Below are 17,547 nucleotides of genomic sequence, written 5' to 3' on the forward strand. Positions count from 1 at the left end.
GTGGGCAACAGACAGAGCAAGACTGTCTCAACAAACCACCACCACCACAACAAAAAAGGTTGGAGTCACCTTTAATGTAGTAATACCCAAGCAAGTGAAAAAGAACAGATATGCAAAAGGACTCAAGGGAAGATAGTTGGAATTGGGTGGCATATAACGAAGTCACAAACTAATCTGGCCAAACAATACAGCTAAAAATCAAATTCAGTTATGCTGACTCACTGAAGCCAGAAAAAACACCTCCAGATAGCTAGGATTCAAAACATTTGTCAGGTCACCCATGGTAGCTCACACCTATAATCCCCGAACTTTGGGAGGCAGGCAGGAGGATTACTTGAGCCCAGGAGTTCAAGCCCAGGCTGGGTAACATGGTGAAACCCTGTCTCTACAAAAAATTTTACAAATAGCTGGGTATCATGGTGCATGCCTGTGGTCCCAGCTATTCAAGAGACTGAAGTAGGAAGGCTGCTTGCGCCTGGGAGGTCAAGGTTATAGTGAGCTATGATTGTGCCACTGAACTCTAGTCTGGGTAATAGGGCAAGACCCTATCTAATTAAAAAAAAAAAAAAAAAAAAAAAAAAAAAGGCCAGGCACAGTATCTCATATCTGTAATCCCAGCACTTTGGGAGGCTGAGGCAAGCGGATCACCTGAGGTCTGGAGTTTGAGATCAGCCTGGCCAACATGATGAAACCCTGTCTCTATTAAAAATACAAAAATTAGCCAGGTGTGGTGGTATGCACCTGTAATCCCAGTTACTCGGGAAGCTGAGAGAGGAGAATTGCTTGAACCTGGGAGGTCAAGGTTACAGTAAGCCAAGATCACACCACTGTACCCAAGCCTGGGTGACAAAGCGAGACTCGGTCTCAAAAAAAAAAAAAAAAAAAAAAAAAAGAAAGCAGGCTGGGCGCGGTAGCTCACACCTGTAATCCCAGCACTTTCGGAGGCTGAGACGGGCAGATCACGAGGTCAGGAGTTTGAGACCAGCCTGGCCAACATAGTGAAACCTCATCTCTACTAAAAACACAAAAATTGGCTGGGCATGGTGGTGCACGCCTGGAGTCCCAGCTACTCAGGAGGCTGAGGCAGGAGAATCGCTTGAACCCGGGAGGCAGAGGTTGTGGTGAGCTGAGATCACACCACTGCACTCCAGGCTGGGCAACAGAGAGAGACTCCATCTCAAAAATACCTAAACAAGGCCAGATGCAGTGGCTCATGTCTGTAGTCCCAGCACTTTGGAAGGCTGAGGTGGGCGGATCACAAGGTCAGGAGTTTGAGATCAGCCTGGCCAACATGGTTAAACCCTGTCTCTACTAAAAATACAAAAATTAGCCAGGCATGGTGGCAGACACCTGTAATCCCAGCTATGCGGAAGGCTGAGGCAGGAGAAACGCTTGAAACTGAAGGCAGAAGTTGCAGTGAGCCGAGATCGTGCCACTGCACTCCAACCTGGGTGAAAGAGTGAAACTCCGTCTCAAAAAAACAAAACAAAACAAAACAACAACCACAAAAACAACAAAAAAAGCAGGCCGGGCACAGTGGCTCATGCCTGTAATCCCAGCACTTTGGGAGGCCAAGGCTGGTGGATCACCTAAGGCCAGGAGTTCGAGACCAGCCCGACCAACATGGTGAAGCCTCATCTCTACTAAAAATACAAAAATTAGCCAGGCATGGTGGCACATGCCTGTAATCCCAGCTAGTCAGGAGGTTGAGGCAAGAGAATCACTAGAATCGCCTCACTGCAAGAGGCAGAGGCTGCAGTGAGCCAAGATCACACCACTGAACTCCAGCCTGGGCAACAGAGTGAGACTCTGTCTCAAAAAAAAAAAAAAAAAAAAAAAAATTATTATTACAAAATAAGCAACTATTAACATGTATGAAGAAAAAGAAGCTAGGCTTGGTACAGCAGCTCATGCCTGTAGTCCCAGCACTTTGAGAAGCTGTGGTGGGAGGACTGCCTGAGCCCAGGAGTTTGAGACCAGCCTAGGCAACATAGCAATATCTCATCTCTACAAAAAAAAAAAAAAAATTTAATTAGCTGGGTGTGATAGTCCTCGCCTGTGGTCCCAGCTACTTGGGAGGCTGAGGTGGGAGAATTGCTTGAGTCTGGGAGGTCAAGGCTGCAGTGAGCCATGATCACATCACTGCACCCCACCATGGGTGACAGATGAAGACTCCATCTCAAAAAATAAAAAGAAAGAAAAAGAAGCTAGAAAGATTATCAATTACCAAGGTTTTGTTTGTTTTTTAAAAATGTTACAGGTACATAGTAGCTGTATATAGTATCAGGCATATGGGATATTTTGATACAGGCATAAAATGTGTAATAATCACAACAGAGTAAATGGGGATATTACCAAGATTTTTTTATTTTTTTGAAAAGCAGATAAGGATACTTTTTGCTCACATCTAGGAAAAGAAACAAAACAAAAGACAAAGCTAAGTTAAAAATATCTTCCAGATATAGTGTTCATTCTTGCCTTAGGCAACGGTAAGAAAGGCCCAAAATGGGCCGGGCGCGGTGGCTCAAGCCTGTAATCCCAGCACTTTGGGAGGCTGAGACGGGCAGATCACGAGGTCAGGAGATCGAGACCATCCTGGCTAACCCGGTGAAACCCCGTCTCTACTAAAAAAATACAAAAAACTAGCCAGGTGAGATGGCGGGCGCCTGTAGTCCCAGCTACTTGGGAGGCTGAGGCAGGAGAATGGAGTAAACCCGGGAGGCAGAGCTTGCAGTGAGCTGAGATCCGGTCACGGCACTCCAGCCTGGGCCACAGAGCAAGACTCCGTCTCAAAAAAAAAAAAAAAAGGAAAGGCCCAAAATGTCCAGAAGGAAGCTGTAGAGGACAGTGTAGCCCCCGGGGGGAAGGGAAACCGAAAAATAATTATTAGCAAATCCAAAGATCCTGCCACATATAGTTTGTAGTAAAAGGAAAAAAACTTACTTTTACAAAGTGATAGCAAAGTCAAACAAAAAAAGAAGATATATAAAATGCAAACTGATGGAGTACCATGGAGGTATGAATAAAAGTGCTTAAAGAGAGTATCCTCCTCCCTGTGGGCTGGGCATTGCTAGATACTGGAAGAAAGAGTGAATTGTAACACAGTTTTTCTAAGAAAACCTTCTAGGAAATGCGAGTCTTAAGTTAGATTTTGAAGGAGCGGGGAAAACATGGCCTGGCAGCAGGAGGAGCTACAGTATTTCCCTTGGTACCATCCGTCTTCAGGGCTACTGACCCCCAAGTCCTTGACTGTCTCACTATATCATGAGGCCAGCACATACTGCCAGACACAGAGATTTCTAAGGCATGAGTGAGAGACAAACAGGACAGTACATTGCTCACCTTGGGATACTGACGGTGGCATACTTCAGCAAGATGCAGCCCAGTGACCACTCCCAGTCTAGCTGCAAGCCGCTGGAGCAGCAGCCCCACAAGGGTGGCCAACAGAAGGATCCAGAGCAACTAAGAAGAACAAAATATCCTGTAACACTCATTGAACAACTGAGCTTTTTTTGTTTGTTTGTTTAGTTGTTTGGCAACATGAGTGGTAAATACTGCATTCAGAAAAGAGCCCAGGTCAAGAATCAAATGACTTGAGTTCTATATCAGGTTTTGCACATGACCTGCTAAGTCACCTTGTACCTTTCTGAGCCTCAGTTTCTCCTATATGCAGTTTCTCCTTTGTTCAAGGAAACTATGTGGATAAAAATAAGATCAAATGGAAAGTACTTTACATATAAAAGCCACTGCCAATGAAATATCTGCACGTAGCCCCTGAGGTTACTATCCAACATGCAGGGTGGAGAAAAGGATGTGAGAGTGTATTGTGTGTTTAAAAGGACAGGGTAGGAGTAGATGTTCACCTTAAATCCAGCCACTGCTCCAGACTGCAAATCAGATTCAATATTTCCTGGATCCAGGTAGGCAATGCTCATAAGAAAGCCTGGTCCGGTGAAAGCCCAGAGTTTACGAAAGCTAAAACAAGAGTACTATACAAGAGAGGAAAAGAGATTAAACTGAACATCACTATTGAACTACTGATCTAATTGATCTGTTATCACATATGAAGCAACAACACCAGCCTCACAAGAAAAAAGGATTTACAATGTCAGATATTGCATGTGTCCAAGTTTCACTTCCATTTCACCCACTTTTTATTAAGAAGCTGGCCACTTCTCTAAGTCAGAGCCCCTCCCTTACCTGCGGGTTCCATCAGCCTCTTATTCTAAAACTAGAATAACAGTATCGGTATCTCTGTGCCCAAACACTTCCCAAAAAGGACAAGAGCCACCATTTTAAAAAGGAAACAAGCCACGTGTGGTGGTGTGTGGTGTGTGCCTGTAGTCCAGCTACTCGGGACAGTGGGGAGAGCAACAAAAATAAAATGCTAAGCTTCCCCAACCAACTGAATGGATCCTCTTCTTGACCAAGGGCATTCCAAAGAAAACCTGAAAAACTAGTTCAGGCCATGATGGGAGGGAGAGGTCAGACAAACCTCATTATACCCCCTTCCCTTTGGAATTCCGACACCAATGACTAGCATTAAAACAGAGATCTTGGCCGGGTGGGCGCAGTGGTTCACACATGTAATCCCAGCACTTTGGGAGGCTGAGGCGGGTGGATCACCTGAGGTTGGGAGTTCGAGACCAGCCTGACCGACATGGAGAAACCTCATCTCTACTAAAAATACAAAATTAGGCAGGCATGGTGGCACATGCCTGTAATCCCAGCTACTTGGGAGGCTGACGCAGGAGAATCGCTTGAACCAAAGAAGAGGAGATTGTGGTGAGCTGGGATCGCAACATTGCACTCTAGCCTGGGCAACAAGAGTGAAACTCCCTCTCAAAACAAACAAACAAACAAGCAAAACCAGAGATCTTAAAACTGACAAAACACATCCCTTATAGCAATAACATGCCAAACTCCAAACAGACTCTAGCATACCATCACATGACAGATAACAGGCCCTGAAAGAAATCAAAGTATTTTACTCCAAAATATATGTCTTTGTATATTTCGAAATGACCCTGCAAAGCCATCTCTTATGAGCAAAACCTAGAATACGTAGAGAATCTCCTTCCCTTTCCAGGTCTTTTCCTGATCCAGGAGAGAATTAACTAGTAGTCTGGTACCTTTTTAAGTCTGATAAAAGACATTTACATCTATTTTCTCTGAAGCTTGTTACGTGGAGGCTTCACCTACATAATAAAAACCTTGGTCTCCACAACCCCTCATTTTAGACACTCCACAGCCCCTCATTTTACACCAGGTCTTTAGAAAATAACTCTTTCAACCAATTTCTTTTTTTATTTATTTTTATTTTTGTAGAGACAGGGTTTTGCCATGTTGTCCAGGCTGGTCTCAAACTCCTGGGCTTAAGCAATCCTCCCACTTCAGCCTCCAAAGTAGCTGGGACCACAGGTGTGCACCACCACACCCAACTATTTTCTTTTTTTTTTAAGTAGAGACAAGGTCTCATCATGTTGAACTCCTGGGCTCAAGCAATCCACCCACCTCAGCCTCCCAAAGTGCTGGAATTACACGCATGAGCCACTGCACCCAGCCTCAATCAACTTCCAAGCAGAAAATCTTTAAATCCACCTTTGACCTGAAAGGTGCCCCCTCCCCACTTCAAGTTGTCTTTCCTGATGGAACCGATGTACACCTTACATATATTGGCTGATGTTTGCCTGCAACTTCTGACCCCTAAAACGTATAAAATCAAGCTGTTACCCAACCACCTGTTCTCGGGACTTCCTGGGGCTGTGTCACGGGCCTTGGTCACTCATATTTGGCTCAGAATAAACCTCTTTAAATATTTCACAGAGTTTGACTCTTGTTTGTTTGTTTGTTTTGAGATGGAGTCTCACTCTGTCACTCAAGCTGGAGTGCAGTGGTACAATCTTGGCTCACTGCAGCCTCTGCCTCTCAGCTTCAAGTGATTCTCCAGCCTCAGTCTCCCGAGTAGCTGGGATTACAGGCACCCACCACTATGCCCAGCTAACTTTTGTAACTTTAGTAAAGACAGGGTTTCGCCATGTTGACCAAGTTGGTCTCGAACTCCTAACCTCAGGTGATCTGCCTGTCTCAGCCTCCCAAAGTGCTGGGATTCAGGTGTGAGCTGCTGCGCCCGACCTGTTTTGTTTTGGTTTTCGTTTTTGACAGGAGGTCTCATTCTGTTACCCAGAGTGAAGTGCCATGGCATGATCTTGGCTCACTGCAACTTCTGCCTCCTGGGCTCAAGTGATCCTCCCACCTCAGCCTCCCGAGTAGCTGGAACTACAGGTGCACACCACCATGCCCAGATAATTTTTGTATTTTTTGTAGAGACCGGGTTTCACCATGTTGGCCAGGCTGGTCTTGAACTCCTAGGCTCAAGCGATCCTCCTTCCTTAGCCTCCCAAAGTGCTGGGATTATAGATGTGAGCCTGGGCCCAGCCAGAGTTTGACTCTTTTTCATCAACGAACAAGAGGAAGGATAGCTTGAGGCCAGGAGTTCAAGACCAGCCTGGGCAACATAGTGAGACCCTGTCTCTAAAAACAAAAATAAAAATAATGAGCCTGGCATAGTGGCATGCCATCTATAGTCCCAGCTACTGGGGAGGCTGAGGTGGGAGGATCACTTGACCCCAGGAATTCAAGGCTACAGTGAGCTATGGTTGTGCCACTGTACTGGAGCCTAGATGATGGAGCAAGATCCTGTCTGTAAAAAAAACATATAGATAGACAGATAGATAGGTAGGCAGATAGATAGATATAGATAGATGTGTGTGTGTGTGTGTGTGTGTATGTATATGTGTATATATATACAGTTTTCAGAGACTTCCAGCCAAAATTAGAGCTGAGGCTGCTGACCCTGAGCCATCCAGCAGATCTTTCACTCACAGGTTTTCCCCAGACCATAGTGCTCTCCTCCAAGGACCTGATACTAACCTCTTCCTCAGGAATGGAGATCTTCTCATTAAAGTAAGTGGCGAAGTACTCCTCTGAGTCCCCAGGGGACCGTGGAAGAGAGGGATTACTAGAGACAGGGTTGACAGTACCAAGACAGGCAGACTCCCCATGATCTCCAGAAACACTGTCTGAATTAACAGATTTGAAAATAAATTAGTAAAAAATGAACAAAATACACTAACAATTCATCCTTACTATACTGAAATTAAAATTAAATAGTTTAATACCTAAATGCACAAGAGACCAACCTGACTCTAGCTCAACTTATTTTGAATAGTTTATTTTTAATGTATATTTTATAATAAGTAATACATTCACATGGTTAAAAATTCAGGAAGTAAAAAATTTAGCCTACACTAAAAAAGTTATCTCCCTCCCCTCCCCCAGTCACTCAGCTCCCTAGATGAGTTTTAACTCACAATGGTTTTCCTATTTCCACACTTCTACTCCTACTTGGGAATTTTTAGAGCCATTTCATTTTCCTCTAAAAACACTGACATATGGGCTCAAAATATTACATTCCCAGACCAGCTCCTGGTAACCTAAAATCCTAGCTTTTAAAAGAAAAGAATTAGGCCCATCTAGCGAAATGTCCTCCCCACCTCCTATATTTGGTAGGACTTACTCAAAGAATTGTCCTTGGACATTATACCTCCGTCAGACTTCTCAAAAAAGGTGCAAGTTACAAAATCCTGCTACAATTCAGGCTAAACTCTGAAGCTGCAGCAAAACCACCAAGCAGGAACCCTTTGTACTCTGACTAAGGCTTGCAGTAAAGTGCCGCTGGTCACGGGGTACTGGCACCCTCGTGATGGCACGGCTCATCTCAGACTGATATCAGCGTTTCCCTGAGTTCTGCATTTTGCAGTCAATCTTTTTTTTTTTTTTTGAGACGGAGTCTCGCACTGTGTCACCCAGGCTGGAGTGCAGTGGCGCGATCTTGGCTCACTGCAAGCTCCGCCTCCCAGGTTCACGCCATTCTCCTGCCTCAGCCTCCGAGTAGCTGGGACTACAGGCGCCCGCCACCTCGCCCGGCTAGTTTTTTGTATTTTTAGTAGAGACGGGGTTTCACCATGTTAGCCAGGATGGTCTTGATCTCCTGACCTCGTGATCCACCCGCCTCGGCCTCCCAAAGTGCTGGGATTACAGACTTGAGCCACCGCGCCCGGCCTTGCAGTCAATCTTAAATACTGGGAAGCAGAACGTCTGGGAGAAAAGGGATAACCTGCCAGAAATACACAGAGGCTAGTTTGCTTCAGCCATCAAATGGCTATTTTGAATCACAAAGCTCTAATCTCTGCGTTTCCAATAAATCCTTAAAACCTCTAATTTAAACAAATAAGAGCTTTCTTCCTTCGGGAGCTGACTCATATCATCTTAATTAAGCAGCTTTGAATTCATGAAGAAATTTATAGAAAAGGAACAGAAATTCCAAAGAAGAAGCTCAGATTTAGGAAGAAATAGTCAAAGCACTCAAGAAGCTCCAATCAAATACAGAGCGTAAGGTACTCGCCCTGTATTTTACCGCTCCATACACATCTGAAACACCAGGGAGTATCATGAGCAGTCAAAGCACACCAGAGGTTTTCATCCTGGGTCTGGGAATAATATTGTCCTTGTAAGCATTACTGCCAGAAACCAAATTACAACTAATCTTGGCTCAACTCAGAATTATAAAAAAGATATGAAGCAGGCCCGGCGCGGTGGCTCAAGCCTGTAATCCCAGCACTTGGGAGGCCGAGACGGGCGGATCACGACGTCAGGAGATCGAGACCATCCTGGCAAACACGGTGAAACTTCGTCCTACTAAAAAAACACACACACAAAAAAAACTAGCCGGGCGAGGTGGCGGGTGCCTGTAGTCCCAGCTACCCAGGAGGCTGAGGCAGGAGAATGGCGCCAACCCGGGAGGCGGAGCTTGCAGTGAGCCGAGATCGCACCACTGTACTCCAGCCTGGGAGACAGAGAGAGACTCTGTCTCAGAAAAAAAAAAAAAAAAAGATATGAAGCAGGTCTCTGGTTAAAAATCTGTTTTCAGGGCTGGGTGCGGTGGATCATGCCTGTAATCCCAGCACTTTGGGAGACCGAGACGGATGGATCACCTGAGGTCAGGAGTTCAAGACCAGCCTGACCAACATGGCAAAACCCCATCTCTACTAAAAATACAAAAAAAATTAGCCAGGCATGGCAGCAGGTGCCTGTAATCCCAGGTACTCGAGAGGCTGAGGCAGGAGAATTGCTTGAACCTGGGAGGCGGAGGGTGCAGTGAGCTGAGATAGTGCCACTGCGCACTAGCCTGGAAAACTAAAGCAAAACTCCGCCTCAAAAAAAAAAAAAAAAATTATGTTTTCAGGACAGGCACAGTAGCTCATGCTTGTAATCCCAGCACTTTGGGAGGCTGAGATGGGCAGATCACCTGAGGTTAGGAGTTCAAGACCAGCTTGTCAACAGGGCGAAACCCTGTCTCTACTAAAAATACAAAAATTAGCCAGGCATCGTGGCACGTGCCTTTAGTCCCAGCTACTTGGGAGGCTGAAGCAGGAGAATCACTTGAACTCAGGAGGCGGAGGTTGCAGTGAGCCGAGACTGCGCCACTGCACTCCAACCTGGGCAACAGAGCAAGACTCCACTTCAAAAAAAAAAAAAAAAATCCATTTTCATTTACAGCCTAAGTCACCAGATGGTGACTTTTGAATGGAATTGTTAGACTAGATGATGATAGATGATGACAAGAGGAAAAATATGATAAATTTCTGTTACCAACATAAATCTAATTACAAATAAAATTAGGCAATAATACAAAGCAGTAAATTACCATCTGACATCTTCTGTTCAAGACCCAACACCATGGTGGATACCTGAGTGGCTGAATTCTTAGAATACGATTCTGGAAAGGAGAAAAGGGAGGGAGAAGAATTAGCAAGAACAAACTAACAAGTTCAAAACCAGCAGTTTGTTACTCTGTATGACTGAATCCTTACTATGAAAAGAGTAATTCTTCTACTGAATTAGGTAACCTTGAAAATAATTACAGTTTTCAGATTATGACTGACAGATATTTAACAAAAATAGAAAAGCCTTAGTCAGGATTTTGCTGGCAAGACTTCAAAACCAAATTGAAGTGTTACAGCTCTTTTAGAATGTGTCTGGGCAGGGTTTCTGGTTTTCACTGTGAAACCCTTCACGGATGGCGAGGGGCGGTGGACAAATTGAACAGGAGGTATTTTAGTGAGACGGCAAATACTTTTTTTTTTTTTTTTTTTTTTTTGAGTCAGAGTCTTGCTCTGTCGCCCAGGCTGGAGTACAGCGGTGCAATCTCAGCTCACTGCAACTTCTGCCTCCTGGGTTCAAGTGATTCTCCTGCCTCAGACTCCCAAGTAGCTGGGATTACAGGTGCCTGCCACCACGCCTGGCTAATTTTTTGTATTTTTAGTAGAGACGGGGTTTCACCGTGTAAGCCAGGATGGTCCTAATCTCCTGACCTCATGATCCGCCCGCCTCAGCCTCCCAAAGTGCTGGGATTATAGGCATGAGTCAACGCGCCTGGCCAGGCAAATACTTCTTTAATTAGCATCTACACAGAGGCTGCTAGGCAAGTATCCAGTCTCTGCCTTTGCCTCCAAATTATCCCAAGTGTCTGAAGCCAGACACATTTCCCCCTATTTTATGAGGGGTTTTTTTTCTTTTTTTTTTTTTGAGATGGAGTCTCACTCTGTTGTCCAGGCTGGAGTGCAGTGGCAAAACCTCAGCTCGCTGCAACCTCTGCCTCCTGGGTTCAGGCAATTCCCCTGCCTCAGCCTCCCGAGTAGCTGAGATTACAGGTGTGTGCCACCATGCCCGGCTAATTTTTGTATTTTCAGTAGAGACAGGGTTTCACCATGTTGGCCAGGCTGCTCTCAAAGTCCTGACCTTGTGATCCACCCACCTCAGCCTCCCAAAGTGCTGGGATTACAGGCATGAGTCACCACGCCCAGCCAAAGATATTTTATGAGTTTTTAAGGACAGAGATCTATAATTCTCTTTGGTCTAAAATATGTAATTTAAGTTCATGGTCAGTCTTCTAGAAAGGGTGGGAAAAAGCACCATACGAGCATACTGGTAGTGGAGAGCCACTATTTGGCAGCCTCAAATCTTCCTGAGAAAGTAAAGTCTACAGCTATAATGTTCCAGACCTCATTCCTCAACCCTCTGACAACTAGAAGAAACTAGTCACCCGCGGCCCAGCCCCTCCTGGGCTCTTCAAGAGAGCTGAAGCACCAGCAGGATTAAGCACAGTGTGCAGGATGCCAGCCTTTGTCTATAGGTCCTGTACTAAGCAACCTGCAGTGGGGTGGGTGGAGTCGGGAGTGGGGTGGAAGTTCCAGATGTCCATTATCCTGTTAAGTTTAATTGGGAGGGAGGATGTTAGCAAGCTCACTTGGGCACAGATCTATGGCATATTCTCCATTGAGCCTCACCAATAAGGCTATTTTTTAAAAAAAATTTTCAATCTTATTATCTACTTCTCAGTTGATTTCAAATTTAGAAAGGGAAGGACAACATAGTATTTATTGATAAGCCCCTCCTTAAATCCCAATAATAACTGTCCTACTGGAGAAGTGACGAAGCCTCGCTTAATGATCTTTTACTGCTTAAATCTAGTCTTTTTTCCACCCTTGTCCCTTATATGTTGTTCCTACACGAACAATCTTCTACTTGCTGCTTCGGGTTTTGGGTAATCTTTCTATCTACCAACATATTCTGTACTTACAGAATTACAGAATTCAGACCAGAAAGGAGCTTTTTTCTTTTTAGGTTTCATCTGTCTTCTGCGGCTTATATACCACCACCTGCTAATTTGGAAAACATAATCCTTCCTCTCTAGAGTCACCAACGCCAAGTATTATATTACAACGGACAAGTAGCCATGTCTCTCCTGTCAGGTTTTAAGCCACTAGATGACTAAACATCAGCCAACGCCCCCAATAATACTGACTAAATTCAACCCCTCTTTCAGTCAATTACAATAACACCTCTCCTAAAGGGGATTTACATATATGACCACTTAGAGTAGCAGTACTCACTTGGATTCCGATCACAGCACAGCCCCTTCATTCCCGGCAAAGGCTTTTTACTTTTGTTTTACATATAATTCTAATAAACTAATGTTATCAGGTTATTTTAACCCACAATAAATTGGAAACCACAAATCGGATCTGGAACTATGCATAGCTCCTCTAGGAAAAGAGGAACTTGGCACACTGAGGAATCAAAAAACTCAAGTACGTCAATTAGTCTTGGGCAATTTGGTATGAGGCAAACAATTCTTCCTTATAAGTCAATCAGTTCTGAGAATATTATTACAAGTATAACAACTCAAGTTTCCAACTGTGGCCCTGATCACAATGAGGTAAATGAATTAAATTGCTTTTTTTTTTTTTTTGAGACAGAATTTCACTCTTGTCACCTAGGCTGGAGTGCAATGGCGTGATCTCGGCTCGCTGCAACCTCTGCTTCCTGGGTTCAAGTGATTCTCCTGCCTCAGCTTCCAAAGTAGCTGGGATCAAAGGTGCCCACTACCAAGCCCGGCTAATTTTTTTTTTTTTTTTTTTTTTTTTTTAGTAGAGATGGGGTTTCACCACGTTGGCCAGGCTGTAAATCACTTTTGTAATGGTGATTAATATCCCGTTTAAGGCACTGGAAAATCAGCTGGGCATGGTAGTGCATGTCTGTGGTGCCAGCTACTGGGGAGACTGAACTAGCAGGACTGCTTGAGCCTGTGGGTCAAGGCTGCGGTGAGCCATGATTGCACCACCGCACTCCAGCCTGGGAGATACAGCGAGGCCTTGTCTAAAAAAGAAGAAAAAGAAGACACAGAAATGTCTCATACATCTGAGGAAGATTTTTATCCAAAATAGGCAAAACAGTCCTTAAAAGTTTTTAATTTTTTTTGAGATGGAGTCTCACTCTGTCGCCCAGGCTGGAGTGCAGTGGTGTGATCTCAGCTCACTGCAACCTCTAACTCCTGGGTTCAAGCGATTCTCCTACCTCAGACTCTCGAGTAGCTGGGATTACAAGCACATGCCACCACATTCAGTTAATTTTTCTATTTTTAGTAGAAATGGGGTTTTGCCAGGCTGGTCTCAAACTCCTGACTTCAGGTGATCCACCCGCCTCGGCCTCCCAAAGTGCTGGGATTATAGGCATGAGCCACTGCCCCAGGCCAAAAATTTTTCTTTTAATATAGAACACTTCACAAATTTGCGTGTCATCCTTGTGCAGAGAGGCCATGCTAATCTTCTCTTGATTGTTCCAATTTAGTATACGTGCTGCTGAAGCAAGCACCAAAATAGGCTTTTAAAAGTTGTATTTTAAAAGCAAACAATTAAGGTAATAGTGTGATCTTCCCAAGATTGTAGTCTGCAAATATTTTTAGACAGAAATATTTCATGATAAAATGTTAAATAATTGGCCGGGTGCGGTGGCTCACATCTGTAATCCCAGCACTTTGGGAGGCCGAGGAGGGTGGATCATGAGGTCAGGAGATCGAGACCATCCTGGCTAACACAGTGAAACCCCGTCTCTACTAAAAATACAAAAAACTAGCCGGGCGTGGCGGGCGCCTGTAGTCCCAGCTACTCAGGGGGCTGAGGCAGGAGAATGGCGTGAACCTGGGAGATGAAGCTTGCAGTGAGCTGAGATTGCGCCACTGTACTCCAGCCTGGGCGACAGAGCGAGACTCCTCTCAAAAAAAAAAAAAAAAAAAGGTTAAATAATTATTAGTGGTATTCTAAGTTCATTCCTATACCAAGTACATACAGAGCTGTTCAAATACAAAAAGTTTCACTTCTCTCTGAAATCTCAAGAATGAATTATTTCAAGAAAGAAAACAAATTCTAGATTCCGGCCTTTTCAACAAAGCTTTTAGTTAGCGAACTACATGTTTCATTACAGTGCCTACAGAATAAAACTTGGGCTTGGGGTCAGACATGGTGGCTCACGTCTCTAATCCCACCACATTGGGAGGCTGAAGTGGGCGGATCACCTGAAGTCAGGAGTTCAAGACCAGCCTGGCCAACATGGGTGAAACCCCATCTCTACCAAAAATACAAACATTAGCCAGGCGTGGTGGCAGGTGCCTGTAATTCTAACTACCGGGGTGGCTGAGGCATGAGAATCGTTTGAACCCAGGAGGTGGAGATTGCAGTGAGCCAAGATCGTGCCACTGCACTCCAGCCTGGGTGACAGAGTAAAACTCCGTCTCAAAAAAAAAAAAAAAAAAAATTAATAAAACTAGGGAGGGACCGGGCGCAGTGGCTCACACCTGTAATCCCAGTACTTTGGGAGGCTGAGGCAGGCGGATCACCTGAGGTCAGGAGTTCAAGACCAGCCTGACCAACATGGAGAAACCCCATCTCTACTGAAAATATAAAATTAGCTGGGCATGGTAGCGCACGCCTCTAATCCCAGCTACTCGGGAGGCTGAGGCAGAAGAATCGCTTAAACCTGGGAGGCGGAGGTTGCAGTGAGCCGAGATCGTGCCACTGCACTCCAGTCTGGGCAACAGAGCAAGACTCCATCTCATAAAAAATAAATAATTAAAAACAAACAAAAAAAAAAAAAAAAAAACAAAAACTAGGGAGGGAATAGAAAGGGCCAGGCCAGTTATGCATAGCATTTAAGTCTCCATGAAAATTTATGACCCATATGGAAGCAGTAAGTTAATGTTAAGACAGTTTTGCTCTCCAGGGTTGTAGCACCAGGTTGTTTCAGTTACTTTGTCACATTAGGGAAAAGATCCAGAGTTAGGACAGAAGCAGCCAGAATCAACTCAGCAACACTTTGATAAGTAACCATCACAATTACGATTAATACTGGTTTGATATTCTAGCTCACCCCTAACCATAAAGCGTCACCTTCTCTTAAACCCATTAAGTTTCTTCCTATTGAACAGCAATTGACAGAAAAAAAAATGGCACTCATGGTTAAATGTAATATGACTATTTTATCCCATTCTCCTGCCTCAGCCTCCCTAGTAGCTGGGATTACAGGTGCGTGCCACCATGCCCAGCTAATTTTTGTATTTTTAGTAAAGACAGGGTTTCACCATGTTGGCCAAGATGGTCTCAATCTCCTGACCTCGTGTTCCGCGCCCCTCAATCCTCCCACCTCAGCCTCCTGAGTAGCTGGGACTACAGGCACATGCCAACATGCCTGGCTAATTTTATATTTTTTATTGCGATGAGGTTTCACCATGTTGCCCAGGCTGGTCTCAAACTCCTGAGCTCAAGCAATCCACCCATCTCAGCCTCCCAAAGCGCTAGGGTTACAGGCGTGAGCCACCGCACCCAGCCTATTTTATCCCATTCTCTAACAAAAGTTGTAAGACTGGCTAGCTGTAGTTGCTCATGCCTGTAATCCTAACACTTTGGGAGGCGAAGGCAGGCGGATCGCTTGAGCCCAGGAGTTCAAGACCAGCCTGGGCAACATAGTGAAACTCCATCTCTACAAAATATACAAAAATTAGCTAGGTGGAGGCCGGACACGGTGGCTCACACCTGTAATCCCAGAACTTTGGGAGGCTGAGGCAGGTGGACCACCTGAGGTCAGGAGTCTGAGACCAGCCTGGCCAACATGTTGAAACCCCATCTCTACTAATAATACAAAAATTAAAGCTAGGCACAGTGGCTCATGGCTGTAATCCCAGCACTTTGGGAGGCTGAGGCGGGCAGATCATGAGGTCAAGAGCTCGAGACCAGCCTGGCCAAGATGGTGAAACCCTGTCTCTACTAAAGATACAAAAATTAGCCGGGCATGGTGGCACGCACCTGTAATCCCAGCTACTCAGGAGGCTGAGGCAGGAGATTCACTTGAACCTGGGAGGTGGAGGTTGCAGTGGGCCGCAATCGCACCATTGCACTCCAGCCTGGACGGCAGGGCGAGACACCATCTCAAAAAAAAAAAGAAATAGCCGGGTGTGGTGGTGAACGCCTGTAATCCCACCTACTGGGCAGGCTAAGGCAGGAGAATCACTTGAACCCGGGAAGTGGAGGTTGCAGTGAGCAGATATCGTGCCACTGCACTCCAGCCTGGGTGACAAGAGCAAAACACTGTCTCAAAAAAAAAAAAAAAAATCAGTTGGCTGTGGTGGTGGGCATCTGTAGTCCCGGGAGGCTAAGGTGGGAGGATCACCTGAGTCCAGGAGGTCAAGGCTGCAGTGAGTGGTGATCAGGCCACTGCACTCCAGCCTGGGTGACAAGGCAAGACCCTGTCTCAAAAAAAAAAAAAAATGTTGGCCAGGCGCGGTGGCTCAAGCCTGTAATCCCAGCACTTTGGGAGGCCGAGGTGGGTGGATCACGAGGTCAGGAGATCGAGACCATCCTGGCTAACATGGTGAAACCCCGTCTCTACTAAAAATACAAAAAAAAAACTAGCCGGGCGTGGTGGCGGGCGCCTGTAGTCCCAGCTACTCGGAGGCTGAGGCGGGAGAATGGCGTGAACCCGGGAGGTGGAGCTTGCAGTGAGCCGAGATCGCGCCACTGCACTCCAGCCTGGGCGACAGAGCGAGACTCCGTCTCAAAAAAAAAAAAAAAAAAAAAAAAAGTTGTAAGACTGTTTTACAAGATAAAAATGTTAACAAAATTTTATTTTCTGTCTAAACTTTCAAAAGTCTACATATTCTTTGATCTAGCAATTTTACTCCTAAAAATGTATTCTTAAAAAAAAAAAAAAAGGCCGGGCGCGGTGGCTCAAGCCTGTAATCCCAGCACTTTGGGAGGCCGAGACGGGCGGATCATGAGGTCAGGAGATCGAGACCATCCTGGCTGACACGGTGAAACCCCGTCTCTACTAAAAAATACAAAAAACTAGCCGGGCGAGGTGGCGGGCGCCTGTAGTCCCAGATACTCGGGAGGCTGAGGCAGGAGAATGGCGTGAACCCGGGATGTGGAGCTTGCAGTGAGCCGAGATCTGGCCACTGCACTCCAGCCTGGGCGGCAGAGCGAGACTCCGTCTCAAAAAAAAAAATAAAAAAATAAAAAAATAAAAAAATAAAAAATAAATAAAAAAAAAAAAAGCAAAAAGTACTCATCAACGAAATATGTACAAGGATATTTCCCACAGCATTGTTTGTAGTATGAAAAGACTGTAAACAACCTCAATATTAGTAGAGGACTGGTTGAATAAACCATGCACATTCATTGGACACAATACCATGCAACCACTATAAATAAGATGATCTATCACGTATTGATAGGAAACAATCTCTAAAATATTATATGTTGTCAAGTCAAAAAACCAATTTGTTGAGCAGCATGTTATCATGTATGTAGCAAAAAGAAAAATGAGAAAACACACACATACACATACAATCCCCAAAGGACACACCAAAAACTGGTAATAAAGGCCATCCCTGCGAGAAGGAAGGAGTAGGAGAGCCCAAATGAGGTCATGTGAAAGGAAAACCTCTCACTGAATACACACTGTATACCTTATGCACATAAAAAAAAGTTTTACCAGGTACATGTATTATTTGCCTTTTAAAAAATGTCAAGGTCATATAGATTCACTCAGCTTCTCAACAAACACTTTAGGGATGTTCAGTTGAACTCTCTG

General features: G+C 44.9%; 1 protein-coding gene and 2 non-coding genes across 32 annotated transcripts in view; 1 reads left to right on the plus strand and 2 right to left on the minus strand.

The window, feature by feature from the left end:
• SLC11A2 (solute carrier family 11 member 2) overlaps positions 1-17,547 on the minus strand; it is a 72,221-nt gene that overhangs the window by 22,341 nt on the left and 32,333 nt on the right. For 22 of the 30 annotated variants that reach the window (XM_045365243.3, XM_065524197.2, XM_065524195.2 and 19 more), the window contains 4 exons: positions 9,770-9,841; positions 6,934-7,082; positions 3,864-3,989; positions 3,343-3,462 (listed from right to left, as the gene is read on the minus strand). In XM_045365243.3, the coding sequence (XP_045221178.2) occupies positions 3,343-3,462; positions 3,864-3,989; positions 6,934-7,082; positions 9,770-9,803 (429 nt within the window). In that variant the 5' untranslated portion in view covers positions 9,804-9,841. Of the gene's footprint in view, positions 1-3,342; positions 3,463-3,863; positions 3,990-6,933; positions 7,083-7,579; positions 7,737-9,769; positions 9,842-17,547 lie in introns of those variants that run through there. The other 8 variants (XM_045365248.3, XM_045365246.3, XM_045365247.3 and 5 more) reach the window with 2 other exon arrangements.
• LOC123567765 (U7 small nuclear RNA) lies at positions 10,074-10,136 on the plus strand. Its single transcript, XR_006690868.1, has one exon. It is a non-coding gene; the product is annotated as a U7 small nuclear RNA (small nuclear RNA).
• Positions 13,171-13,278, minus strand: LOC123567723 (U6 spliceosomal RNA). The gene has a single exon (XR_006690830.1). It is a non-coding gene; the product is annotated as a U6 spliceosomal RNA (small nuclear RNA).

Source organism: Macaca fascicularis, chromosome 11 (genome assembly GCF_037993035.2).
Source record: "Macaca fascicularis isolate 582-1 chromosome 11, T2T-MFA8v1.1".
NCBI classification, from domain to species: domain Eukaryota; kingdom Metazoa; phylum Chordata; class Mammalia; order Primates; family Cercopithecidae; genus Macaca; species Macaca fascicularis.